Below are 27,517 nucleotides of genomic sequence, written 5' to 3'. Positions count from 1 at the left end.
CTGGCTTGCAAGGCCATGGGGAAAGACACACTCATTGTCTCTTTTCAAAGTTTATTTTTGGCCAAAGGTCAGCTAGCTCTAAAGAAGTGTGAAATGCAGCTCAAACAAGGCGCCTAATTTCATGGGTCTGAGATGACCAGGCAGATGACACGAAGGTTAAACTTCCTGCAGGGCTTTCTCTGAAGTCACAGCCATTAGTTCTGCAGAGGCAAACCTACCGGGGCTACATCAATCCCGGGCCAGGGCAGCCCAGGCTGTGCTGACTGCTTGCTCGTTACATTTGCAGAAAGGGTCAGGGACTCGCTGGATACGACAGTCTGCATTTTGAACCCTACTTTGTTCAGAAGAAAGACGCCAGGTCTAAATGAGAGATTGGCTTTGCTTCCTTCTCATTCTTGCCTTGAGGGCCCTTTTTCTCGGGGAGGGTAGAAGAGGGGAAAAGGAAGGGGAGGGTGAGCCTGTTAAATGCTCCCGGGGCTTCTTAGCATGCCCTGTGGGAACCGGGGCCGGGGGTGGGGGCGGGGGAGCTTCATTTTAACTTGGGGTATGTTTGATGTCAGCATCGGAGGGCAGAAGCAGTGGAGGCTGGAGATCATCAGAGTGGGGAGGTGAACCCAGATGCCACTGAGATTCTGCACGTCAAGAGGAAGAAGGCCCTGCTTTTGTGAGCTGTGTCCACCCCGATTCTTGAGAAGCCAGAGAGGAAGTTTGCTCACCAGAGACATGCTTCAGATGGCTTCGATTTCGACGAGCTGGAAAAATGGCCCACCAGCCCATCCCAGATCTGCCTTTATTAAAATAATAACTCTGAAAGCAAATGGAGAATGTCGTATTTGTGGTCCTCTCTGATACCTAGACGTGGATGGCTGATTCTGTTGAGTACCTCGAGTGTCTGGGCTGAGGAATAAAGATGTGACGGTGGTTCCCGTTGATGCTGGGCATTCTGGAGTCTGCATTTGCAGATGCCTGTGGTGGAGGCAGTCTCTGTGAGCACTGATTTTCTAGAAGGCACAGTTGGTTGAGGAAAGCAAACATACTATGTTGTGTTGATTCCATCAGAAGCCTGGTGATATTGTGCAAATGTTGGTCTGGGAAGGCCCAGGCTGGGTGGCAGCTGTCTCTGCTTAGAGTAGGGACAGTCCACTGCGTGGTCCCCTGGAGGTTCTGGGGGTGCCCGTTGTTGGCCATGAGGCCTCCTGGTGTCAGGGTGCCAAGGAGAGTGGGCTCTGAGGTCCAGAAGACAGTACCTTAGAAGCCACTTTCACTTTTGATGGTGGCTTTGATCCAATTCAGGAATTTGGTAACTTGGGTGTAGACCCCTGGCCTCGTCCCACACTCCAGGCCCCAGCTCACTATCCCATAGACGTAGTAGGTGCCATCCTTCTCACAAGTCAGGGGGCCTCCAGAGTCACCCTAAGGGAAACAGAGGCATAAGCTCATCCTCGTGAATCAGAGACATTTGGAGACGCCCCCACCTCTCTCCAGAGGGTGTCAGGAAGGGATGGGGTGGAGTCCCTTGCCAGCCTCCGTGGGCTTCTCGGGAAAGCGGTGACAAGGCTCTTGCCACATCTCACATGATACAAGACTCTAAGGGAGAGAAGATAACAGTGCCCTCCATCCCTGAGTCCACGCGGGCTTGACAGAGGAGCTGCAGGGCTGCACTTCCCGACTCTTAGTGATGCAGATATTATGACTGAGTTCTTGGGGGCCCTCAGCACACACAGGGGAGGAGGATGGGGACTCCAAGGCAGCATGGCCTAGGTGCTCAGCATGGTCTATGGGGTTAGATCTCCTGGGTTTCAAGCCAGGCCCTACCACCTGCCAGGCATGTGACCTTGGGCCTCAGTTTCTCACCTTGTAAACCATAGATAGCAATAGATCCCCATCCCCCAGGGTTCTTGTGAAGATTAATTATTTGTAAAGTATATAGAACAGTGCCTGGTTCATATTAAACCCTCATGGAAGGTGGCGAGGATGATGATGGTGAGGAGAAGAAGACATTGAAGATGATAGCTCTCGAAAACAATACTGCTTAGGCACTACAACGGACAGGTTTTTAAAAAAATGAATTCTCTCTTTTAAACTTAGCCACAACCTTGTGATCTTATGGATAGATTTGTTCCATTTTATAGCTTAGGCATGCGAGATTGAAGAATTGCTTTCATCACTGATAAAAGTCATAAAGTAAGAGACAGAAACAGGTTTCAAATCCACAACTATTTGTTTCCAAAGCCTGTAAGTGAAGTCCTTCAATTAGCTAGGGAATTGAACGAGGGTTTTTTGTTTGTTTTTGTTTTTTTGAGACAGGGTCTTGTTTTGTCGCCCAGGCTGGAGGGCAGTGGCACCCTCTTGACTCACTGCAACCTCCGTTTCCTGGGTCCAAGTGATTCTTCTGTCTCAGCCCCAGTAGCTGGGACTACAGGCATGTGCCACCATATTCACCTAATTTTTGTATTTTCTTTCAGTAGAGACGGGGTTCACCATGTTGGCTAGGCTGATCTTGAACTCCTGACCTCAGGTGATCTGCCCGCCTCAGCCTCCCAAAGTGCTGGGATTACAGCTTGAGCCACCACGCCCAGCCTGAGTGAGCTCTTTTCTTAACTATCTTCTGGGAAGGAGTTTAGGGCAAATTGCACCCATCTGCCCCTCCTCTGAGTATGTGAACATCCTTGGCTCATTGGGAAGAGACAGAGAGTCACAGGAGAGCCACAAACTCTGGAGAGAGGAACCTAGATGTCCCATCCCAAAGTGAGTTCAAGGCCAACAAATCATTGTGGGTTCCTTTGTACAGGGAGGCTCCCTCAAGGAGTTGGGATTTGAATGTTGGCATGCTGTTTTTCAGGACACTTAGAAGGTTTATGGGGACAACAGTCAGAAAATTCTAAATGGAGCTGTTCCTGGGATTCTAGAAAGGACCCTGTGTGATGTGATCCCTAAAGAGAAAGGGACTATCAGGAATGGGCTTTGACTTGGGGCAGGGCCCAAAGTCACTTTAGCATTGGTTGATGGAGCTACCACCTTCTCCTTCTGCAACAGTGTCTTTGAGTCACAAGCCTCAGCAACTTGGGGTCCAAAAGGCCCTAGGCTACAGATATACTTTGTTTTCTAGGGCTAACACACACACACACACACACACACACACACACACACACACATGAGTCCTCATGATGAGTTAATAGTACTGTAAAATCTCTAGCTTTAGGCCTTCTTCTTTCTCCTTCTAGCCACTGATCTTCTGGACAGTTCCCTGTTTACTGGGATTCTCAGAAATGCTGCCCAACACTGAGGCCACAAACCCCTTTGATGTCCTGCAGACTGTATTGTTCAAATCCCAGCCCTGCCACTGGCCACCCAATTGCTACAGGCCAAGATAACTTCTGTAAGCATCTGTAAAATGGTGATCATGATATCACCTTCACCACTGTGTTGTGAGAGTTAAATTAGACAATGCAGGCAACGTGACCTCTGTGGTCATTATGCTGAGTCATCCTGAGTTGATGTGGATGAGGATGTACCAGGGGACCAGGGGGCAGACACAGCTCATCTGTGTCTTAGCTTTACCACAGGTGAACCTCTGAACCCAGCTCCCAGCCCAGGGCTCTAAGGGGCCTCCGCCTAGTGAAACATCCTGCCGGTCTCTCCTTCTACAAGCACCACTTGGAGTCTCTGACCTGGCAGGTGTCTTGCCCAGGTTTCTGAAGGTTTCCCGCACAGATCATACTGTCATCAATCATGTGATCATAGAGTTGCCGGGAGTTGCACAAAGTGTTGGAGATCAGCTTGACTTTGGCATCCAGGAGCTGGCGGGACCCTTTTCCTGTGGGGAAGGAGCAGAGAAAAGAGTACTACTGTGGGGACCAGGGTGGCACCAACCCCAGCAGAAACCACACTGTCATGGAGAAGCCCACCAACTCTCAGCTCAGAAAGGAAGAATTGTTCCAGGAGATGAGCAGAAAAGCCTCATCTTTAGCCTTCAACATGCCAGTGCAGACCTACAATCCTGTGCTGGTCATGACAGATGGACCAGATAGTATATTCCCTCCTCTCTTTCCCCAACTAGGCCATGAGGTTCAGGAGGAAATAGATGCTGTCCTAACCATTTTAAAATCCCCAAGGCCTAACCAAAGGACTGGCACAGTTCTTAGTGGATGGATGGATGGATGGATGGATGGATGAAGTGCCCTGTGCAGTAGGCTACCTGCTTCCTAGAGCAGGCATTTTCCCCTGTAAAGAAAATGAAATAAATCAAAACATTTCATTGGCTTTGAACATAAAATCTTAGAGGCCTGTTCATGAAAAGCAAAATAATTCTAACCTAAGCCTCCAAAAGATTCCCATCTGAGACATCACCATGCTGACCAGACCATATTGAGCAGAATAGAGGTTGACAAGTGCAGATGGACTACAATGAAAATGGCTGTAAAATGAGTTTACTGGCTGACCCTAAATCCAATTAGCCAGACATCTTTCTCAAAAGACTCAAAGTTGTATATTACATTTCAACGTGCTCAGATGTGTGGAATTTCTGCAGACTTATTTAAAGTAATTCTCGCTATTCATTATTAAGGACAAGATTTGGGAAGGAAGAGTAATATATTTGGAGTATTCAGGAAAGACATGAAATACTCTTCTGATTTTTTTTTTAGTAGAGGGTATAATCTTGCCAGTACTATGAGGAAAGTAATCCTTGGTTACTTTTTAAAATGAGACCAGATCCTAAAGACAAATCAACAGCTGGATTTAACACAATTTTATAGAATGTCTACTGTGTGGAGAACCCCAACCAAAGTACTGTGAGACAGACAGAGATGGATGGGGCCTGACCCCCATCTTCCAGGGGCTGACTTAGTGAATGTCTCTTTAGAATTCTGTCATCCCCTGTGATCATGCTTGCAAACCTAGGATGTAAGTATGATTATTAAGAAACTAAAACTCAGTTGTTCAAATGACAAAGTCAAGAACTGAATGCTAGTCTGTCTGACTCAAAAATCCATGATCTTTCCTCTTTCCAATCTACCTAGGGAGGGAGAAAGGTCTCCATAGATGCAGGGTCAATGCTTGGTAAAATCCAAGTAGTTAGGGGTAGGGGCCAGGGACAGATATGGAGATCAGAGAAAATCAGGGAAGGCTCCCTGCAGGTGGAGGAATTTAACCAGATCTTGATCAATGAGGCAGATGCTTTCTTTGGTTGATGCATCTTGAATATGACACTCATTTCAACTTCAAAAGGGCAGTTGAGTTGGGCCTTTCTTCTCTGGTTGATGTAGTTCACCTAAGTCATGGGAGAGTGCATGGCCAACTCACCTGTTTCTGTAACACCCCAGCCAGAGATGTGGCACTCACTCCCAGAGGGAAAGGACCCATCAGGCAAGCACACGGTCTTCACGTATTTGGATTCCAGAGCACAGTGACCATCCACCGGCTTTAACTTGAGCAATGCTAGGTGGAGAGAGAGGTAGAAAATGGGTGTGATGTCACCTCTTTGTCAAAGAAGCACCAGCTTCAAGGTGGCCACAGCAAAGCCCCAACCACCCCTGCCATGCCTGACAAGCTTCTTCCACGGTCATTTCATATTTTGAACTTCCACCTGGGAAGGAGTAGCACTTCAGGGCGAGAGTCACGTCAAGAAATAATAATTGACTTTGAAATCACGTTTAATCCATTTTTTTTAAGAAACACGCCATTAGAGGGACAAAAAGGCTACTGAGGAAGGAGAGAGAGGTGGGGGGGATCCTCACGATAAGGGAAACGGGGTACAGAACTGAGCAGCCAGTAGCTAGGAATGTCATTGCATTTGCACTGGAGCACCTGCCAGGGGCTAGGGACCAGGCATGCCTGCATGCACATTGTGTCACCTGATTGTGCATCAGTGTTTCCATTTCATAGAAAAGAAAAGAGGGCTCAGGGAGGTGAGCTGGCTCCTGGTGAGAAAGTTGGGAAGCCGGGATTCCAGGCCAAGCCCATTCCATAGCACAATGTTCCTAGTATAGCTTGCCCTCAGTTTAAGAGCATATGCGCATTATCCACATTTACACATACCCTCAAAAACTAAAAAGCTCTGGAACACGTTCCCGACTTCACAGGGTCCACAGGTACCAAAAACAATCAAGAGCACCTACTAGAACCAAACTTCAGCTTTCCGTTCATAGAGAAATCCACCCAGGACAAGACCCTCAGGAGAGCCATGAAAGAGGAACTTGCCAATATCATTGTGGGGAATCTCGTCTCTTTCATTGTAGTGGGTGTACTTGAATATCTTCTCCACCCTAAAGCTCTGCTCGTGAAATTCTTCTTTCTTCAGGTCCTGGTCCCCTAGCACTACCTTTAGATGTCTGGTTTTTATGCTGCAAGGGAAAATGAGATGGTCAGGAAGGCTCTGCTTCTGCTCAGCTGTGTGGCCTTTGGCAAATCTGACCTTCTGCAGACTCAGCCTCCTCATCTGTAACCCTTGTCTCACTCACAGGACTCTGCTGTGGTGGGATCCAAATAAGATTATGTAAGGGAAGTGCTTTTATTAACAGAAGCAAGCTCCAAATGTAAGCTATAACTTTTACTCACTTCTCATGGGAGACCTCCCATTGTCCCTAGGCCTTCCAGAGAAACAGCCATTGCCATCTTGAACCAGTCTTCTAAAATCCATTGGCAGGTGCTAATGTCTGCCTGCTTGACCTCTCTTGGGGAGCACCTCCTAGAAGCTCAGAGAAATCATTTACTACAAGGTGAACTGGAAGACCTTCGTGACCACCTCCAAAACCCAGGCTTTGTTGGACCAGCCTTGACCATGAGCATAGGGAGCTCAGAAGGGGGTGACTCTTCAGCTCCCCAGAAGTTACTTGCCTCTCTAAGGCACACAAGAGGCATGGATGAAGACACCTGACTCAGAAGGGTCATTGGTGATGGCATCAGACAGAGGAGCATGCTTTCCTCTGTTCAGGGCAGGACAAAAGAAGTCAAAGAAGTAGATAGAATGGGATTTCCATCTTACTTGTCCACTTAACCTTCCATACGACTTTAGGCAAGGTAAAGGCAGAATCCCAAGGTTCAAGATCCTCACTTACAAAAAGGGAATAACAATCTTTTCCTCCACAAATATTTCCTCAGCACTTGCTATGTACGAAGGCACGCTCAAGACACTGGAGATCCCACAATTAATAAAACAGATAAAAATCCCTGACCTTCCTCAGCTTGTCCTCCAGCAGACAGCTTTGAGGATTAAATGTCATTTAATAAATGCTGTGCCCACGGTAAATATTCCAGATATGGTAGCTATTTTCCCTCTGGCTTTCAGGAGCCATTCTTTTGCCCTTGAACAGATCAGAACCCCTAATCCTGCCAGAGCTACCAAGACGCTGCTCAGAGGGGAAGGGAAGAGCACCCCCAGGCACTCAAGCCACCCTGGTCCCTGTCCCAGCCAGCACCTACTCGGTGCAGTGGGCAGCAGTGAGCACCCAGCAGGGGTGGATCAGCGCCCCTCCACAGAAGTGGCCCTGGGGCATGGACACGGTCAGAGGCAGCGAGGACTGGAGGGATGCCTGCCATGGGTGCTTGCCCGCCGTGCTCTTAAAGCCTCCATAGATTCTCTTGATCTTCCTCTCTGCTATCTCAGTCTTTCCGCAGGAGTCAAACCCCAGAAGCTTGGTTGATGGCTCAGTGGGGATTTCCTCTGGGTAGGCAATGTCTGTGGGACACAAGAAAGACAAATTGTGCCATTCAGCCTCCCTCCAGTTCCTCAGCAGGGCTCAGGCAGAGGTATGACTCTGAGCCCAGCAGCTGAGCAGGGGTCCAGAGCTGAGAGACTGCACCGGTGCACACAGGGTGGGCATACAGTAGGTGCACAGTTGATATTTGTAGAATACATTGCGCAACATAAAGCAAGTCTGTAGAATTAACAATGCAGATTTTTTTCTTCCATTTCAAAGTATGTGACGCCTAAGATTGACATGTACACACATACATTATGTTTATGTAAATATACAAATCCATCACTGGGTATTTACATTGACAAAGGCCCCACAATTATAAGTGTGCATGATCACTGTGCCTTTCATTATTAGTGCACAATTACAATTGTGGAGGCTTTTTCAGGGTAGAGGGGAGGGTATTCAGATGAACTAGAATAGGTGAGATAAAACTTTTGCACAGATGACTGTGATACAAAAGGAGAGAGAAGTAAATGTTGTATAGGTGGTGCCTCGTTCAGTTCCTTGGGATTTGTAAGGAGGCAGAGATAACATTTTACTTGAGAAATCAAGGAGGACTTCCTGGAGAAGGGGATATTTGAGTTGGTTCTCAAAGAATAGTTGTATATGCACAAGAACAGATATGGGATGGAGCGTTATAGACAGAAGCGACCATAAGATCAGAGGCGCATATGTGAAACTGCTCAGGGAGGGAATCCCACTGGTCAGGGTGAAAGGGCACATTGTTCCAGATGTGGGCACAGAGCGGGGCCAGGGCAGATGGCCAGGAAGACTGTGAGGCTGGAATTTGGATGCTTTGTATCCTGAGAGGCTATGGGGGCCCAGCCAGTTTGATCACCATTGTACACCCAGGGCCCAGCACAGTGGCTGGCAAACAGCAAGAGATGGGTAAATATCTGTTGAGGGCACTGATTTGGAGTCAGAAACCATGAGTTTAGGGTTGGACTACCTGACCTGAACCCACAAAGGTATCCAGACCTGCTTGGCATCCTGGTGGGTGCAGACGGTTGGGCAGTTGGGCTGCCAGTGGGCTGTGAATTGGTAAAGCAAGTGTGGAGGAAGAATGGGGTGAGGGAGGGACCAGGTGCCCGGGACATCTCCCTACAAATCTCCATCCCCCCACCCCCTGGGTGTCTGAACAGCCATGACCTTTACCTTGGGCTGCGCAGGCTGAGACATCACAGTATTCCCATTTCACCTTGTCATTGCTAACTTTGATAAAGCACCAGGGCTTTTCGTCCGCGTCTGGGTTTCTAAAATACAAAACAAAACAACTCAGAGTCAAGGCTTGGTGAACCCACTGGATCTTATTAAAGAACCTTTGCATAAGAAGGTGCCAGGCTTTTGTGCTCCCCCGGGACCACATTTCTTTGATTCCTCCAACAGGTTATAAAACCTTAGCACAGAAGGGTGTTTATAGTTTTTTGGCAAAACCTTGACTTCCAGAGGAAAATCTCAAGGACGAGGAAGCAGTCCCAAGTCTCATGCCAGATCCACAGGACGTATCAAATTATTCGTAGGAAAAGAAATGAGATCCCTGTTGAAGACCTTTCCACGTCAGGAGAGTAAAATCATCACATAAACATGGTGAGAGTTGGGTTCCTCTGCCTGAGCCTTTGAATTCTGTGTATGGGAATCCTCTGAGAAAGGCTGCCAAGAGATCCCCCTCCCCGCCACCCCCAAAGACAGCTACACAAAGGGAACAGCTCAAGGTGAGCTAAAGTGGAAGGTACTAGTGTTTTGTGAAAAAACAAAAACAAAAACAAAACTTCATGGCCAAGTGCGGTGGCTCATGCTTGTAATCCTAGCACTTTGGGAGGCCAAGGCAGGTGGATCATGAGGTCAGGAGTTCAAGACCAGGCTGGCCAAGATGGTGAACCCCATCTCTACTAAAAATACAAAAATTAGCCAGATCTGGTGGTGTGTGCCTGTAATCCCAGCTGCTTGGGAGGCTGAGGCTGGAGAATCGCTTGAACCTGGGAGGCAAAGGTTGCAGTGAGCTGAGATGGTGCCACTACACTCTAGGCTGGGTGACAAAAGAAAAAAAAGAAAAGTAAAGAAAAAAGAAAAAAAAATCCTTATTTATGAAGCCAGTTCAAAACCACACAAAGACCTCCTCCCCTTAATCTGTAACTCATCTGACTCATTGGCCTTGGCTAGACAAAGGGTAGTGGCAGGAAGACAATGGAGCGGCCTGGAGGCAGCAGAAAAGGAAGAAGGAAACTAGATCACCACCAGGGAGAGTGGTGGCATTACCCTCACATGGGAAAGCCTGAACATCTCTGGGTTAGAGACCATCACCTTCGACAGACATTCCACTTGCTCTTCTCCGTCTCTGCCTGGAAGTTATGTGGGCTCATGTGATTATTTCTGACCAACAAAGTATGTGTGGGGAGAGGATGTGTCCCTTCTAGGCTGAAGTAGTGAAAAACCCAGTCTCTTCTTGCCAATCCGGAGTATTTGAGTAACCCTGTGGAGCTGAATCCCCTACCATCACCACTACCAACCCACATGATAGTTGGAACATTGGTAAGAAATAGACTTTTTTTCTTTTTTTTTTTGAGACAGGGTCTCACTTTGTCACCCAGGCTGGAGTGCTGTGGTTCACTGCAGCCTCGACCTCCTGGGTTCAGATGATCCTCCCATGTCAGCCTCCTGATTAGCTGGGGCTGCAGGGGCTGACCACCACATTCAGCTATTTTTTTTTTTGGTAGAGATGGGGCTTTGCCATTTTGTCCAGGCTGGTCTCGAACTCTTGGGCTCAAGCAATCTGCCTGCCTCAGCCTCCAAATCATATGCCTGTGCTATGATTACAGGCATGAACCACAGTGACCGACCCGGAAATAGACTTTGATGTATTTGAGCCAGGGAGATTTGGCAGTTGTTTACTATGGCAGCATAACATCGTCTATCCTGAGTAAGAAAATCTTCCTAGAAAGGAGGCTGATGAGTTTCAGTGATCTGTTTTAAAATAAGTGACCAAAATCAACTGAGCATGAATAAGGTAACTTACCTGCAGAAATTGTGCTCCCCAATCCCATGGGTTTCAGCATCCTCCATAAACATGTTGTAATTCTCCTGCAAGAGGAGGTGGGAGTTCCAGTAAAGGCATGCATGCTGGTTGACTGTCCTATTCATTTTCCCTCGGTAAGAGTAGCCATCGCCAACATAGCAGTCATCAGAACCTCCGAGAGAGCAGGTAGCAATGTGAGAACCAACAGCCACTGGCGTGCTGCTCCCAAAAAGGGCTTGGTGGGTATGTCAAGTAGTGAGAGAACTGGACCTGCATATTTATCGCCCTGGGATTTCACCACAAATTTCAGAAAAAAAAAAAAAGTGTTGAATGTCCCACATTTAATCCTGCTTAAAATATGAAATATAGTGGTTGTAGGGTGTGGGAGCTTAGTTCTTTAATTCTGGCTCACACAAGAACTGATGGAAGGTGGGCTAAGGACTAGGGATGCCCAGGTGGTTTGACTTGCCTACACTATGCCCCAGTTTATTAGTTTCTTTACAAGAAGCCAGACACACCCTATCCCCTTAGGTGAGAAGGCTGAGGCAATAGTAGAGTTTGTGAAACTTGATTTGAACCACATTCTGGCAACAAAACCCAGAGAGAAAAGGGTTCCAGAGGCCTCACTTGTGGCCCTGATGAGGTGGTGGCAGAGACCCATACCTATTTCACAGAATTTCCCCTTGAACTGGTCAGGACAGGCACAGGTGAACTTGGATCTCCGCTTATGCCGGGAGCAGGTACCACTATTCTGGCAGGGGTTTGGCCTGCACACAGGAACCACTGTGAACAAAGGAATGGGGCCAGGAACGCTCTTCAGAAGGAGTTGCAGCCCACGTCTGAGATGACAAGGAGACATTGGTGGCATTCTACTGGTGTCCATCCTTTCACGAAAGGTGGGTCACCAGAGGGGAAAGACAGATCCACTGATACTCTAGTAAATGTACACAGAAGCCTTAAGAACATGAGCTAACGTGGATGAAGCAATATGGCTGGAGGCCAAGACTAAGTGAACTTAAGTAGATGGGTTACTCAGTAAGAAAACGAAGAAGCATGGTTGGAGCAGTGCTGGGCCCCGTCTGAGCTAGGTAGAGCTAGGTAGAGCTCTGCCTGCTGATACCCATGTGGCCATGAGCAAATGAGTTCACCTGTCTACATTTCAGGCTCTTCATCTGTAAAACCCTTCCTTGAGGTGTTTTTGGAGAATGCAAAAGAGAGCGTATGTTTCCTGAGACAATGCCTGCCTCATAGCAGGGACTCGATATGTATTCATTCCCCTACTTGGTCCCCCTCAGGAATAGATCAGGGTCTACTTCCTGGAAGAAGTGAGTTTCAAGATGATTCTTTTTGGATGGGAAGGGACACAGACCAGTCAACTCCCACTGAATTGAGTCAATCCAGGAATAATTAATCTTTAGAAATCCTAGGGAAAAGGACCATCTCGGATGCCTGCCACAAAAACATGAGGTGCATCTGGCCTTCCTTGCAGAAGGGTGCAGGTAAAAAATAGGGCACAGAGAGCCTAGCGTCGAAGGGGCCTCCACCACTTACCTTGGGAGCAGCTGGGGCCTGTGTAAGGGTGTTTGCAGACACAGCGGTAGTAGGGAGGACTCTGGGTAATGAGACATTGGCCCCGGCCACATGGGTTGTCCTTGCATGTGTTTTGCACTGTAGGAGATCCATAGAGAAGTGGGGGCAAAACATAAGACACTCTTTGGGGCACATTTTCCTTAGAGGGATACATGTACAATACGATGTTTGGGGTGGGGTGACTGACAGGGTTTGTAGCCTTGTCCGTGGTCCTGAAACACTAGGGTATGCCAGGACAAGGCTTCTGTCTAATTTTGGGGTCATGGCGGATTGTCTCCCACGTTGTTTCCCGTGCCCATAGTCTTAATTTTTCTATCTTAATAAAAACTTTGATAATTGTTACACCTTCAACAAACAGAGCTGCAATTTTAGTCTCTCCATTTTCTAGCTAACTTCAGAGTCCTTTTACAGTTTTGTTACTTTTCTGAGAAGTTGAGTAAGCCCAGACACTGTGTTTATACTCGATATTCTCAACCATCCTGAAAAATTTATTGAAGAAATTGCAGGATTGAAAATGAAAAGAATAAGTGAAGAGGGCACCAAGGGAAGAAGTCAACCACAAAGCCATATGTACACCTAAGACCCCCTTTGCCCTCCACCAAGTAAGATGGTTGCTAGAGCAGCCTGAATCCAGATTTTCTCTAGGGGTACAATTAGCCCCTAGGAGTCCTATTCTTGAAGCTTTATTCCACGGCCTCATGTTATGCCCACAAGAGTTCACTAACAGCAGATACAGTGAGGATGGCAGAATGAAAGAGCATGGTCCAGAAGTCAGGCACGAGGGCTCTAATTTCTGCTCTACACTTAGCTAGCTGTGTGACCTTGATCAAATGCCCTCACTCTCTGGGTTCCCTTTCTCTGACTGGGTTGGGTCTCATGTGCCCTGAGATCCTCCCTGCTCTCCCATTTGAGGACAACAGTGCTCTGCTGCAGTTAGACGAAACACTCTAAGCACGAAGTCCTGAGTTTGGAATACATCTTGGTTAGAGTCCAGCTCTTATCCCCTCTCACCCTCAATCTTCCCATCTGGAGAATGGATGTACTAGTTCCATCTCACAGTGCAGGGGTGAGGATCCAGTGAGAGGCCGCCTGGGACCCTGCAGAGGAATCCACTATGCATGATACAGTATTTGCAGTTATAATCCTTTCCATGGCATCACACAGTGATTTCTCACACAGAAAGGACCACTTCTTGTTTAACTCAGAGGAAAGAGTGGATCTAGTGATGATGCACCCACCTTTCTGACACTTATTCCCAGAGAAAGGGGCCAGGCAGCTGCAGGTGAAGGTCCTCCCGTGAACGAGGCAGTCCCCACCGTGTTCACAGGGGTTGGGCTGGCACGGATCTAAGACACATGACAAGAAGGCAATGCCGGTAAGGAATGGCAGGTGAGAAGCCCCCCACTTTTTCATCTAATTTCAGTCTCCTGCCCCAAATGAGAGAGTAACTACCAAACCAGAAACTGGGGAAAGCAGGAAAACATACATTGTCCTTAAACAGCAAGGAAAATTGCAGTCACCTGACCAGAGAAAGGGATTCAGGTTAGTGAGAAGAGAGGCGAGAAGGAACCACGACTGTCTCCCCTCGGCCTGGCTTTGGACGGGGCCTTTCTCATTGAGAAACTCCCCTTTTCCCTCATCAGTGTTTTTCTCCTCCCAGTCTTGCTGGGAGTGCCACAGGGTCTGTCTCTGATGCTGAAGGTATTTCACAAGCCTGAAGACCTCCCCTACTTCCAGTGCCCAGGGGTGGAGGTCAGGAGTGGGGAAAGAAAACCCACCCCTAATGAAACGCAAGCTTTCTGAACATCAGGAGAGAAGACCAAAGGCAAGAGGGTGACAGAAGAATTGGCGGCGAGGAGGAAATGACCCAGTGGCCTTCATCTTTCTTCAACTACTTGTTCAGTTAGATTTTGTCATATTTCATCTGTGCCTGTGGCTTTCATGGTTGTCTGAATGGATCTTCCCTTGGGGAATTCTTTATCCTTCTGTTCACACACATTGTTCTTTGGTTCAGGAACTAGGATCCCTGGGCCCTGCTCTTGTTTTGATGGTCCCTTCTGATGTTCCCCCATGCCCTGTATCTTGGCCCTGCCTTCCAGGCCACTTTGCACAGTTACACAGCTTTTATTCCAGCTGCTAAGTGCTTTCCATTCCTTCTCCTCGTTTAGTCACATGGCATTGCTTGGACCCAGCTTCTTATTTTCTTTTCTGTCCCATTGCTGGGGTTAAGAAGCCACGAAAATAAAAACAAGTGTGGTAGGAGCACGTGTGTGTGAATACACACACACACATGCACACACACACACAATCTAACAACTGTGGAAAGCTTCTAAAGAGTGAAGGGAGAAAGAAAAAGTTGAAGGGGAAGGAAAAGTCCTGGCAAAGGCAGGAGGGAAGGAAAGTCCCAAAGCTGAATGTGTACATGCTACAGTCTGGTGCTCAAGGCTGACATGGACTTCCTGCATTCTGAGGGTCTGACCTGTAATCTAAGCTATGGGAATGATTTTGAACACAGCTGCTATTCACAGCATCAGGAAACCCGGACAATGCTGCATTAACTTGCTGCATGACCTTGGCCAAGTCAGCTCCTCTCTTAGCCTCACTTACCTCATCTGCCATTTGAGGGTAGGGGAGATGTTCTCTAAGAACCTCCCCAGTCCTCACAGCATATGAATCTAACAGAAAAAAAAGCCAGTCCACATAATTTCTTCCATAGCTATTTTACAATGCTGGTCAGAGAGGAGGAGAGAGAGGCTCTTGCATGTGGTTCCATGTACACTCCCCTCTGTCCTTCTCCCAGGAGAGTCCCTGAAAGAGATTTGGTACCTACCGGCTTGGTCCTCAGTGTAGTACCAGTCAGGATTCTCAGGGTGGGTAAGTGTGCTACTGGTATTCTCTTCCAGATTATAATCCTCGTAGCTGTAGTCATACTGGTCAGGGGTCCAGTCTGCACGGTGGTAACAGGACAGAAGAAATCCTAATCATTCTACTTAAATAGGTCAGCATTTTATTTAGTTGGACACCTTTTCCCCAAAGAATTCAAAGTCCTGCAGGAGGAATCATGTGTCTCTCCAGTTCTGCACAGTGAGGGGAGTGGAAAGGAGGGCTCAGGCTTTGCATCTTTTCACTTGGGGGATGTTATGACCAGGCAAGGTGGTGTTGACATTTAGCAGGGTCATGAGCACCTGACTGGAAGTGAAGAGAAGAAGCCAAGTCCCAGCTTTCTACTCCCTTGACCTTGGATAAGCCAACTATATTATCGAGTCTTGGTTTTCTCATCTTTGAACAGCAGGAAGAGGACTGGGACCTAGGACATCTACAGGGTCTTACATGGGGTCTGCCCGGGGTCAGATTACACTATACACTTGAGTGCCTGGTTGGCTTATCCTGTGAATAATATTTCTTGATGGGACTTCATTTGTCACCAAGTTGAATGAAATCAAAGAAAACTCATCATTTTCCTTTTGATCATGGCATCAAACTACTCCCAAGCAGTATCTACAGAGTCATTTTAACAGATAACATTTATTGAGCCTTTACTATGTACTATGCCCTGTGCTAAGCACTTCACATGCACCATCTAACTTCATTTTCATAAAAATCTAGGAGGTGTATTATTCACTCTGAGTTGAGAAACCTGAGGCTGACAGATTGAGTAACTCGGCCAAGGTCACATAGCTACTAAAGGGCAGGATATGAACTATGGCAGTTTGTCTCCATGTAACCCCTAAATCTCACTAGTTCAACTGCAGCACTCAACTGTTTCAACTGGTGCCTTACATGGCCTCGGATACTCCCACACTTACCCTTGGGAAAATGTGTCCCACCATCCCCATTGAGTATCCAGCCTGCCCATTAGGAATTTCCCAAGGATAACCTTGTAAAAGTTTATGGATCTTGCCTATGGTTGTAAACCTTACACTAGACTGGTCATTGGGGAAAAAACAGGTATGTGTAAGGTTAGCTGGACGCAAGCTCTTTTCTCTCTGGGGCCTTGTGGGGAGATCCTGGTAGCTCTGTGGCTGGTAGGTCCGTGGAAGTTTGGGATTTGAAGAAAGTCAGGTTGACTTTGCTCTCTCCAGCCGGCGGGAGTATGGCAAGTCGGCAAGTTGAAGCTGCAAGGAAGCTGTCCAGAGATGCATATGATAATGAGGCGGGAGCAAATGCAGATAGCTGACTTGAAAAGGCACTCCTACGGAGCCAGCTGATGGCTTGGAGGATGGCACTTTACCTAAGCCTGATTATCAACCACATTATCTTACTCGTCTCTCAGTCATTCTGTTAGAGTCTTTATCTCTCTGGCTTTTGAAAAATCGACTTTTGCACAATGGCTGTTTTATATTTCCCATTAAAATGGAACTAGCTTTTTATTTCTTTTTTGAATACGCCAACACTGGTTTCTTGCCAAAGTTTCACCTCATTTATCACAGTGTCAAGTCAAGACTCCCTTGGCTTGCTCATTATTTCTCCCGAACTGCTTTTCCCCACTATGAAAATGCTCCCAGGGGAGGCCACCTTTTTAGGGCTGAGGATCCAGGTTGAAGATAAGGCCATTGTCTTCCTGGAGCAAATAAAGTTTTCCTCCATCTAGCGTGATAAAGCAGAGAAAGAGAGGGAGAAAGTGAGAAAAAAAATGTTTTTCTGAGTTTGACATGAAAGATTTCAAACTGACATTTAGGAGAGACAATGGGGTTTGGTAATGAGATGATTGCATTGCTTAGTTATTTCTTTTTCTTTGGAGAGTTTATTTTTGTTTTTCCAACAGGCATTTATAGATAAGTGTCCTTTAGGTTGCTTCTGTAATTTCTCCCATCTCTCCCACAGGTTGGCAGTCAGATCGGCTAATCTTGACGAGGCCATTAAGAATTACTTCTTTTGCAGATATTTAGAAATGAGGAAGATTCTAATGTAGATGGTACGGTGTGACTTTTCCAGGTGACGAGGGATGAATGAAATGTCTGTTAGAGGATTTTGACTTGAATCCAGACCTATTAACAAGGTCTGCTCACCTCTCAGTGAAGCCAAAGAAGAAATAAAATACATAGGCTTTGAATCATATTCCTGCTAAGAAAGGCTTCCTATTCTCTAGTGGGCCTCAGTGGAGATGGATAGAGCCAGCAGAGCTCAGTGGCCCCAGATAGCCAGGGTGGAAGAAGCCAAGTAGCCGGTGGATATGCAAGGAAAGTCACCAAGATCCTTTCCATTTGGGATGGGCTGCCATGTGATTTGAAGGTGCTTTATCAGAGCATCATCTGGGAGGGTTTCTCCACTTCCAGGCTTAAACCTTATTTTGTCTTTCCCATTATGTTGGCACTTAATCCTATTGTCTGCGTAAGTAACTTGTCTTGTGAACCTACAATGGACCAAGTGTTATGCCAGGTGCAGGATGGCATTGGGAATGGTGGAGAGTTATACAAATAAGAGTAGGATGTGGCCTTGTCCTCAAGGAAGCCTCCAGTCAAGGTTGGGTAGGGGATGAAAGCCAGCTAAGGAAGGAGATTAAAGAGCAGTGAAGAGGTGAGGGAGCTAGAAGTGACCAAGTCTAGGCCTGGTGCCCTCAAGTTCCACAGTGAAACTCTGCCTTGGTATGAGCCAATCTGACGACAAAAATAGCCCTTGATTCTCCACCCCTCCCTGTACCCATACCCTTTGCAATGCGACTTTTCAGTTTCTCCCACCAAGAGATTGAGTCAGTTTCCCTGCCCTTGGTTCTGGGTTGGCCTTAGGACATGCTTTGGCCAATAGCATGTGTGATGGAAGGATGGTGTGCCAGCTCAGAGCCTGGGCCCCAAGAAGTCTTGCTCTCTCTTGACTCTCTCTCTCTCTCCGGATCCTGGACCCATGTGACTGCCATGTGAACAGTTCGGCCTATTCTGCAAGAGCGTATGAGAACACGTGGACAACAGCTGGCCTAGTGGTCCTAGCTGAGGCCTCAGACACATAAGAAAGCCCAGTCAATATTCAGCAAGATAAGATGCCAGCCAATCTGCAAGCTTCTGCAGACACATGAGCAAGCCCAGTCAGGATCAACTGAGCCTGACGCAGCCCAGAAGAACTGCCCAGCTGAACCCAGCCAAGATTGTCAACCCAAAGAATTGTGACCTAAATACATGGTCAGTGGTTTAAGCTACTAAGTCTGGGGTAGTGTATTATGCAATAATAACAAACTGACACACAGGACTTGATTGATATTAGATTGCTAATGGGCTGAGAATTTTAGATACAAGAGCATTCCTCTGTGGCCCAGTTGCCTGGAGAGTTTTTTTTTTTTTTTTTTTTTTTTTTTTTTTGAGACGGAGTCTCGCTGTGTCGCCCAGGCTGGAGTACAGTGGCCGGATCTCAGCTCACCGCAAGCCCCACCTCCCGGGTTTACGCCATTCTCCTGCCTCAGCCTCCCGAGTAGCTGGGACTACAGGCGCCCGCCACCTCGCCTGGCTAGTTTTTTGTATTTTTTAGTAGAGACGGGGTTTCACCAGGTTAGCCAGGATGGTCTCGATCTCCTGACCTCGTGATCCGCCCGTCTCGGCCTCCCAAAGTGCTGGGATTACAGGCTTGAGCCACCGCGCCCGGCCTTGGCTGGAGAGTTTTAAGTGTCATAGCTGGATCTCAGATGGCACCTCTATCTTGGGTATTTGGTCTATCTTATTTGTTTCCTCCAACTAGAGAGTTTCTTAAGAGGAAGGGCCATTTCCATTCCTCTTTTAGCCCCAGAGTGCCCAGCACAAAGCCCTACCTGTAGTTAATGTATGTGATTGACAGATTTATTTTTCCCTTAGTGGTCAAGCCTTTCTGCCTTCTGATTGGCCTGCATGCAGCTTTACTGGCCATAAAGATGGTGCCTACTTAAAGCAGAGCAAATAGGGAATTTCAGTAAGAAACTGTGTGAGAAATGGGTCAAATGTACTTGGCAAAGAAAATACCTGATGAACTCTGTAGAAATCTAGAAACTCGTCCACATATTTTCCTGGGGAGAGAGGAAGAGCAGCCTGACATACATTTTGGTGCCACTGGTAGATTGTAGAAAAACAGTTCAGGTTTAAACATAGATTATTTGTAAGTTTCTCTAGGCTACAGAAAAGGGAAGAGCTTTGGGAAAGAAAGGGGCAGGTGTTCGAGCATTTTCTATCAAGAATAAAAAGAAATTCTTGTGGGTTTGTCTAGTTTTCAGAGTCTGTTTCTAGAAATTATCATGAAGGATCATGAGAGTATCCTGAGTTAAGCCAAATTATCCTAATAATAGGTTATAATGTACTGAGTATCTTCTAAGTATCAGACACTAAACTAAATAAATGTGGTTGCCCACAATCTTACTTCACCCTAAAGCAACCCTATGGCATAGGTCCTATTTTGCAGATAAGGAAAAATGAAGGCCCAAGGAGATGACATCATAACCCAGGTCTACCTAACTCCAAGTCTTATTTGCCTTTTTATGATCCTGGAACCTCTTATAGGTTTGGGTTTCATGAAACTCCATGGGTTTTAGCTTTCAGGAAGTAACATGCATTGGGAAACCTTCTTAAGCTCATGTTCTGGGTCCCTTGACCAGGATTAACTCTGTCCACGTTCGGGGTCTCTCAGAAAATGCTCAGAGTTCCTGCGATGGGGGCTTTGCAGCTGCTCTGGTTAAGGAGCTTGCCAGATGTGTGGAACGGAATCAAACTCCCCGGAATGTCGCCCCTGTTGGCGTCATCCATCACTGTGGCACAGACGGCTCCTCTGAGGGCCTCCTCCAAACCCCAGCCCTGTCGGCCTGCATTTGACGCTTCCAATCTGGTTGGCGGGGCAGGCCCAGCAGAGACTCTCGCTGGCAGGCAGTAGGACAGCTGATGGATGGGCTCAGCCTGCATTGCTGGGCAGAGCCAAGCCAGCTTTGAAGAGGCATTTCCACAGGCCTGCTGGCTGTCGTGGCACCTGCTTTGGGGAGATGGGCAGTTGTGCTGTTTGCTGGCTACCTCCTCCACCACCCATTGGGGACTGTGGACTGGGCACCTTCTGCTCCAGCAAGGCCCTCACCGTGCGCTGTCTCCAGCGAGACCAACCAAAGAAGCAGCTTGTCCATGGGCACGAGCATGGAGTCTCCTTCGCCACACTATTGTCTAGAGGCAGCAGGGAGCTGACAAATACCATCAAAGCACAACCCCTTTGAAAGGTTAAGTCAGATACTGAACAGGGATGTTTTTAACCTGAATCTCCTCTTTGCAAAAAGGCCCAACATCTACATCTCAGCCCATTCCTCGGAGGCTATGACACCTCGAGATGGACTCTGGATCCCAGGAGCAGTCTGCTTCGGGGTCCGTTTGTTCATACACCAAACTGTCTGAAGCTGTTGGCAGAGTTCTTGTAGGGCCCAGTCTCTTGAGAGCTAAATTCAATACTCTTCACTCCCTATAAGTGGTTTTTCAGCCTGTGCTTTAAAAGTCTCCAGTGATGGGAAACTCATTACCTCCTGAGAAACCAATGGTCCATTCAGATTTCTGGACAACTCTGATGGTGAGAAAGTTCTTCCTGTTGGCAGATCGAATCTGACCCTGTGGCTCCCAGTCTGTTTGATTAAAGCTATAAATCTATGGGCACATAGGCTAACTCCACTCCCTTTCCGTGGTCTCTGTTCAGTAGGGCCACTGCTCACAGTTGTTCGAGTTGTTCACTGCACAATTCCAGGGTGTCATGAACTCACTGAAGATGTATCTTACAACCTTCTGGCAGCTGGCAGTAAAGTCAGGGGCCTTTGAGTCTTCTGCGCTTCTTTCTCTTCCACTGTGTCACCCCATAGCTTCTACAGCCCAGTATCCCTGAAAATCAGACCCAAGGATCCCCTTCCGTGGTGCCTGGGCAGTTTGTGCTCAAGGCTGGGGAAGAGGCCACCCTTCCAGCCCCTTGGTCTCAGCTCCTCCCTGGACTCCTTGCGTGGGTGGTGGTGTGGCCGTCAGCTAGGGGATAACTCTCTGAAATACGTGCCTTCGGAGGAACTGAACTATGTGTCATTGAATAGCCTTTGTGTTGGGGAAAGACACAGATTTTCTCAAAACCCCACACGCCATGCCCATATACATTTCTCCTCAACTCCACAAATATCCGCTGAGCACCTGGGACAGAACGAAGACCTGGCCTTATCTTTCTGCCCATCCAGGGGTTTGCTGCTGGAGAATATTGACTGTCAAACTGAATTTGGCCCAGTTACTGCTATCTTTGTGCCAAATAAATCCTTGATTCAAGGTTCAGCTGTGGCCACAGCCTCTGTGTGTTGTCTGCCTGGCTACGGCGCTCCGTGGGTGACCAGCCTGTATCTCTACCAGTGGGGATGTTGGCCTCTGGCCAGATGGAGTGGTGAGCAGAATTTTCTCCCCCGGGGCTCAGCGCTGCAAAGGCACACTCGAACCCAGAGCCAAAGGACCAGGAGTGGATGATGTGGAAGGGGTGGCCCTGCCTAGCCTGTGCACGCTGTGGGCACAAAGCTGAGGACACAGGAAAGGGAGACGACAGGAGAGCGAGTCTGTGAGACAGAGAGCCTGTGTGAAGATACAGGACCCGCCGGGTGGTAGACGCGTTCAGCCTGAGGAAGCAAACCATTTGGGCAGAGGGGACAATGGCAGAGGTGCTGGTGAAAGGGTATCACCAGGCCAGGTCAGCCTGGAGGCCATCCTTCCACAGAAAGAGGTGGAGCGGATGGGTGTGGCACAGGGCTGGCCTGCCTGGAGCCAGGCATTGTTCCATCTCACCCTTGCTTTGCCTTGGCCTTTCACCTCATTTTAGCCTCCAATTCGCTGTGTGGCCAGGAGTAAGTTGCGTCCCCTCTCTGGGCCTCAGTTTCTTTATAAAATCAAGGGTTTTAACTACGTAGGCAGTATTTCCCTTGGGACTCTGAGCTGGTGCTCAGTGGTGTCCACAGGAAATTCAAAATTGTGTGAAGCATTATGGGTGCACACATTTTGAGGGCAAGTTCTCAAAGGTGCCTGTGACACCCTGGAACCAGTTGAACCCTGGGGTCCCTCCAACACTTCCATACTTAGGCCTCTTTTTCTCCAGCCCAGAACCAGCCTGGGATTGGTGGGAAGCCCCCAGGAGATCAGCGCACTCACCTGGGTCCAGGCTTTCCAATAAAGACATCAGGGAGAGCTGAAAAACAAAACAACACAGCAGATCAGCGTTGAGACGGGGCTTGGCTGGGCGTGATCCTCAGGTGTCAGCCAGGGGAGACCGTACGGGGTGCAGGTGCACTGTGTGCTTTCTGATGGTTGTGGCTGGGATGGAGGTTGAAGGGAGGGGGATGGGGTCTGTTTGAAGATACACGCCCCCCCCCACCACCTATGCACGCTGAGCACTGAAGCATTGTCCTTCTCCACAGCAGGGGGTCGTGTTGCTTGTCTGCCCCTGTCCTTGCTTTGGAACACGGCTGCCCAGGTACTGGCGTGCTCGTCAGTTGCAGTGAGTTTCATCTACTCCCTGCCTGATACGCATTGCTGCATTTCATCCTTATAACAGCGCTATGAAGAGGCTTGCACCAGCCTTGTTTACAGATGAGAAACTTTGGACTTGGAGGTCACGTAGCTGTGGTAGGATTTGGAATTCGTGCTGAAATCTAGGTGATTTCTTCAGGTGACAGTTCCTGGGGATTTGGGGATGAACAGATGCTTAAAACTCTCCAGTGGCTTCCCATTTTTCTTAGAATAGAATGCAAACACCTGCCATGATCTACAAACCTCCTCCCATACCCCTCCCTCCCATTGCCCCTTACTAAGCTTCAGCCACACCTGGCTTCAAAATGGCACAAGCTAAACTCCTCCCACCTCAGGGCCTTGGCAATTGTTGCTGCCTGGAAGCCCTCCTCCATGACCTTGGCTAGGTCTCAGTTTAAACGTCATCTTGCCTGAAATATCCCATCAATATGACATTTCCCTGTCCCCATTGTTCTGCCACTGCACTTGTTCATTCCCTCCATGATCCTTATTGCAGTGCATAGCTTTACATTTATTTATTTTCATGTCACCTGTCTCTCACATCAGACTCTGTCCTCCAGAAAGGCAGGGATTTTATCTGTTTTGTCGTTGATGTATTACCCCATACCTAGCATAGAGCTTGGCATGTGGCATTCCTCAAAAAGATTTGCTGAATAAATAAATAATGATATAAAGAGCTCCTTTAATACACAGTACTCAGCCCGGAAAAGAAAGTTTTACTCATTTAATACCTGGAGGACGCTTTTCCACTTTCATCAGGGGTCAGCAAAAAAGGGCTCTTGGACCAAGTCTAGCAGTTGTGTTTTTGTAAATAAAGTTTTACTGGAAAACAACCATGCCTGTTTGTTTATGGCTGCTTTTGTAGAGAGAAAGTACGACCCCAAATATTTATTATCTGACACTTCACAAACAAAGTTTGCTGAACCCTGATTTAAAGAAATGAGAGTTCTACCACCAGACAGCTTTCCCTTTGGGTCTTGGCTGCCAGAAAGCTGAGATCAATGAGATACATCAAGCTAGGCAGTTTGGTATATTCGCTGCTTCTACCCTCTGCAGAATTTCTAATTTTCTGTTTTACTGTAGTCTTCGTTACATGATTTTGGGAAGTAGGTGGATGATAAATTAGGAAAGAAAAATAAAAAGAATAATGCATCCGAATACGATGTACTGAGGATGTACAATATCAACAGATAGTATTCTTGGCAAAAATGCTTACCCTGAATTTATTCATGAGGAACATGACAGATCCAAATTGTGAGGTTCAAATTGCAGGACATTCTACAAAACTCCTAGCCTAGCCTCCAGCAAAATGCCAACACCATAAAAGACAAAAAAAGATGGGAAGACTGTATTTTTAGTAAAGGACATGGCAACGAAATGCAGTGTGTGACTCTTAATTGGATCCCGGATTTAAAAACAATGGCAAAAAGGACATTGAGTGCTGTGGTTTGTGCTGACTTGGATATTTGTCCTCTCCAAACCTCATGCTGAAATTTGATCCCCAGTGTTGGAGGTGGGGCCTCAATGTTGGGTCATAGGGGTGGATCCATTACGAATGGATTAGTGTTCTCCCTCAGGGTAAGCAAGATTTCACTCTATTAGTTCCTAGGCGAGCTGGTTGTTAAAAAGAGCCTGGCACCTCCACCTCTCCCTCTTGCTTCCCCTCTTGCCATGTGATCTCTGCACACTGGCTCCCCTTTCCCTTCTGCCATGAGTGGAGGCAGCTTGAGGCCCTTTCCAAAAGCAGCTGCCCAATCCTGGACTTTCCAGCCCTCAGAAATCCAAGCCAAATAAACCTCTTTTTAAAAAAAATACGTCACCCAGGCTCAGGTATTCCTTCGTAGCAACACAAAATGGACCATGACACTGAAACAAATGGGAAATTTTAATATAGACATATTAGACAGTATTATTGTGTCAATGTTGACTTTCTTGAGAGTAAACAATGGCATTGCAGTTCTGTAGGAAAATGTACTTATTCTTAAGAGACGGTGGCCAGGTGTGGTGGCTCATGCCTGTAATCCCAGCACATTGGGAGGCTGAGGTGGGCAGATCACGAGGTCAGGAGATCAAGACCATCCTGGCTAACAGTAAAACCCCGTCTCCACTAAAAATACAAAAAATTAGCCGGGCGTGGTGGTGGGAGCCTGTAGTCCCAGCTACTTGGGAAGCTGAGGCAGGAGAATGGCATGAACCTGGGAGGCAGAGCTTGCAGTGAGCTGAGATTGTGCCACTGCACTCCAGCCTGGGTGACAGAGAGAGACTCTGTCTGAAAAAAAGAGAGACGCTTGGTGAAGTATTTAGAGTGATATCTGCAATTTACTTGCAAATGATTCAGCAAACAAACAGACAAAGAAAACAACTATATACACACACAGGAGAATGAGAGACACAGCAACTATAATGACATTTTAACAATTGTGGCATCTATCTGGATGAAGAATATTCATTGCATGATTCTTCCCACTTTCCTGTAGGTTTGAAAAATTACAAAATAACATGTTGGTGAGGGGAAAGGAATGCAAAAAAAGGAAGAGAGAGACCATTTGTCATCTGGGACTGTGCCTCTGTCCAATGACTTTCTGGCTAACCACCTCCCCCACACCCTGTTTCTGCAGGCAGTGAGATGGGACAGGTGTTCTGTTTTGGGGCTGAGGGTGGGGGTTGGTACTGGGGAGGCCTGGCAGAGGAAGGGCAGCTCAGGCCTTAGGGGTGCTCCTGGACCTAGGGTGCTTGAACAAGGATTGGCAGAGATGGGTGTCTCTGGGGGGTGAGTGCCAGAGAGGTGCCATGAGGGGACCCTAATATGGTTTGGCTGTGTCTCCACCCAAATCTTATCTTGAACCGTAGCTCCCATAATCCCCATGTGTCATGGGAGGGACCACGTGGGAGGTAATTGAATCATGGGGGCATGTTTTTCCCATGCTGTTCTCATGATAGTAATTAAGTCTTATGAGATCTGATGGTTTTATACAGGGCAGTTCCCCTGCACACACTGTCTTGCCTGCCACCATGTAAGACGTGTCTTTTACCTTCTGCCATGATTGTGAGGCCTCCCCAGCCATGTGGAACTGTGAGTCTATTAAACCTCTTTTTCTTTATAAATTACCCAGTCTCGGGTATGTCTTTATTAGCAGCATGAGAATGGACTAATACACTAAGACCTCAAGGACAAAGGTTACCCCTCCTTCAATCTCACCCTCATCACCTCCAGTCATCTGGGCCTTAGTCCTGGTCCTTTCTCCCTGCCGTGCCTTTCTCAGGGCAGGGCCCGTCTGTCTAGACCTGTCTCCACCTAGTCCTGAGGAGATTCCCTACAAATTCTTCTCTTTGAACTGCATAGGATGGGCCATGCGCTAAGAAGTGGGCAGAAGACTTTGAGGGACATCCTTCCTCAGGGTCCAGCATGGAAGGGCCCTCCAGGATCTGCACCTGGGCCGGCGTTGCACATCCTGGCTCCAGCTGGAGCCTGAGGGACAGCCGGGTGCCATGCTACTTACAGCCAGCAGGTGGCAGACGTGTCCTTCCTAGGAGCTGGCGCTCGGAGGGAAACCAAACAAAAAGAAAGCCGAGACTTCCTGGGCTGCGCTCTTAGGGAGCCTGAAGCTGATGTGCGGCTTGGGCTGCCTGTCAGGGGGTCTCGGGAATCTGAAGCAAGTCACTCATTTTGTGACCCACAGTGTCCACCCACAGAGAGGGGCCGTGGTGCAATGTGGAAACGGGTAGCCCCAGCACCGGGCTGGATATTTGGGGACCATATGGGAAAGTCCCGGCTGATAGCGGATTACTTATGCCTGTATCCGGATCCCTGAAACTAACCTGGATGATGGCAGGTGGGAAGGGTGGACACAGTATTCGCCTCCTTTCATTCCATCATTCCCTTAACTCTTACCCCAGAGACAAGGAAAGAAGAACCGTTACTCCTGGGACTTGCACATCCAAAGAGAAAGATCGATACAAGAGTAGGAGGAAGAGATAACTAAGAAGCAGAAAACTGTGATGTCAGTTCACATTCCTTTAGAGCTGACAATGTGCCATCAGCTGTGCTAAATATTTTGCGTGCATTTTGTCTTGTTTGTTGCACACAATACTTCATAATTTAGGTGTTATGATTAGGTTCATTTTAGAGGTGAGAAAACTGATGTTTTCAGATATTAAGTTGTCTACAATAACTTAACTAGAAAATGCTGGAGCCAGGACGGGAGAGCGTCGGTCTCACATCAGAGTCCTTGCTCTTAGTCACCATTGCCGTGAGGGACCAGGAAGCTGCCACGTGTACACAGTAATAAAGCGAGGATGGAGGAGAAAGAAACAGAAAAGCTCGTTAACCTTAAGAGAGGCAGGTGTTGAGCTAGGTTCAAAATCAGGGGCACTGTTCTTGGAACACTTTATAAAAAGACCTATCTGTGGTCTAGCTGGGCGCGGTGGCTCACGCCTGTAATCCCAACATTTTGGGAGGCCGAGGTGGGCAGATCACTTGAGGCCAGGAGTTAGAGACCAGTTTGGCCAACATGGCAAAAACCCATCTCTACTAAAAATACAAAAATTAGCCAGGCACGGTGGCAGGCGCCTGTAATCCCAGCTACTCGTGTGGCTAAGGCACAAGAATCACTTGAACCTGGGAAGTGGAGGTTGCAGTGAGCTGAGATTGTGCCACTGCACTTCAGCCTGGGTGACAGAGTGAGACTGTCTTTAAAAAAAAAAAAAAAAAAAAAAAAAAAGCTTGTCTAATCTGGCCTAGGCCTGGCAGGCCACAG

General features: G+C 47.7%; 2 protein-coding genes across 7 annotated transcripts in view; one reads left to right on the top strand and one right to left on the bottom strand.

The window, feature by feature from the left end:
- Positions 1-822, top strand: part of NRAP (nebulin related anchoring protein) — a 76,611-nt gene extending 75,789 nt beyond the window's left edge. For all 4 annotated transcript variants that reach the window (XM_050802689.1, XM_050802686.1, XM_050802687.1 and 1 more), the window contains one exon: positions 561-822. In XM_050802689.1, coding sequence (XP_050658646.1) covers positions 561-668 — 108 coding nt within the window. In that variant the 3' untranslated portion in view covers positions 669-822. The remainder of the gene's footprint in view (positions 1-560) is intronic.
- Positions 40-27,517, bottom strand: part of HABP2 (hyaluronan binding protein 2) — a 39,620-nt gene continuing 12,142 nt past the window's right edge. For all 3 annotated transcript variants that reach the window (XM_050802691.1, XM_050802692.1, XM_050802690.1), the window contains 12 exons: positions 22,383-22,419; positions 15,134-15,250; positions 13,542-13,649; positions 12,265-12,381; positions 11,377-11,496; positions 10,714-10,885; positions 8,856-8,953; positions 7,423-7,678; positions 6,202-6,344; positions 5,305-5,439; positions 3,672-3,817; positions 40-1,413 (listed from right to left, as the gene is read on the bottom strand). In XM_050802691.1, the coding sequence (XP_050658648.1) occupies positions 1,249-1,413; positions 3,672-3,817; positions 5,305-5,439; positions 6,202-6,344; positions 7,423-7,678; positions 8,856-8,953; positions 10,714-10,885; positions 11,377-11,496; positions 12,265-12,381; positions 13,542-13,649; positions 15,134-15,250; positions 22,383-22,419 (1,614 nt within the window). In that variant the 3' untranslated portion in view covers positions 40-1,248. The remainder of the gene's footprint in view (positions 1,414-3,671; positions 3,818-5,304; positions 5,440-6,201; positions 6,345-7,422; positions 7,679-8,855; positions 8,954-10,713; positions 10,886-11,376; positions 11,497-12,264; positions 12,382-13,541; positions 13,650-15,133; positions 15,251-22,382; positions 22,420-27,517) is intronic.

The sequence above is a fragment of the Macaca thibetana genome, chromosome 9, assembly GCF_024542745.1.
Source record: "Macaca thibetana thibetana isolate TM-01 chromosome 9, ASM2454274v1, whole genome shotgun sequence".
In the NCBI taxonomy this organism is placed as follows: domain Eukaryota; kingdom Metazoa; phylum Chordata; class Mammalia; order Primates; family Cercopithecidae; genus Macaca; species Macaca thibetana.
Note: the sequence above shows the minus strand (reverse complement) of the source record. Positions and strands in the feature narration are given on the sequence as shown.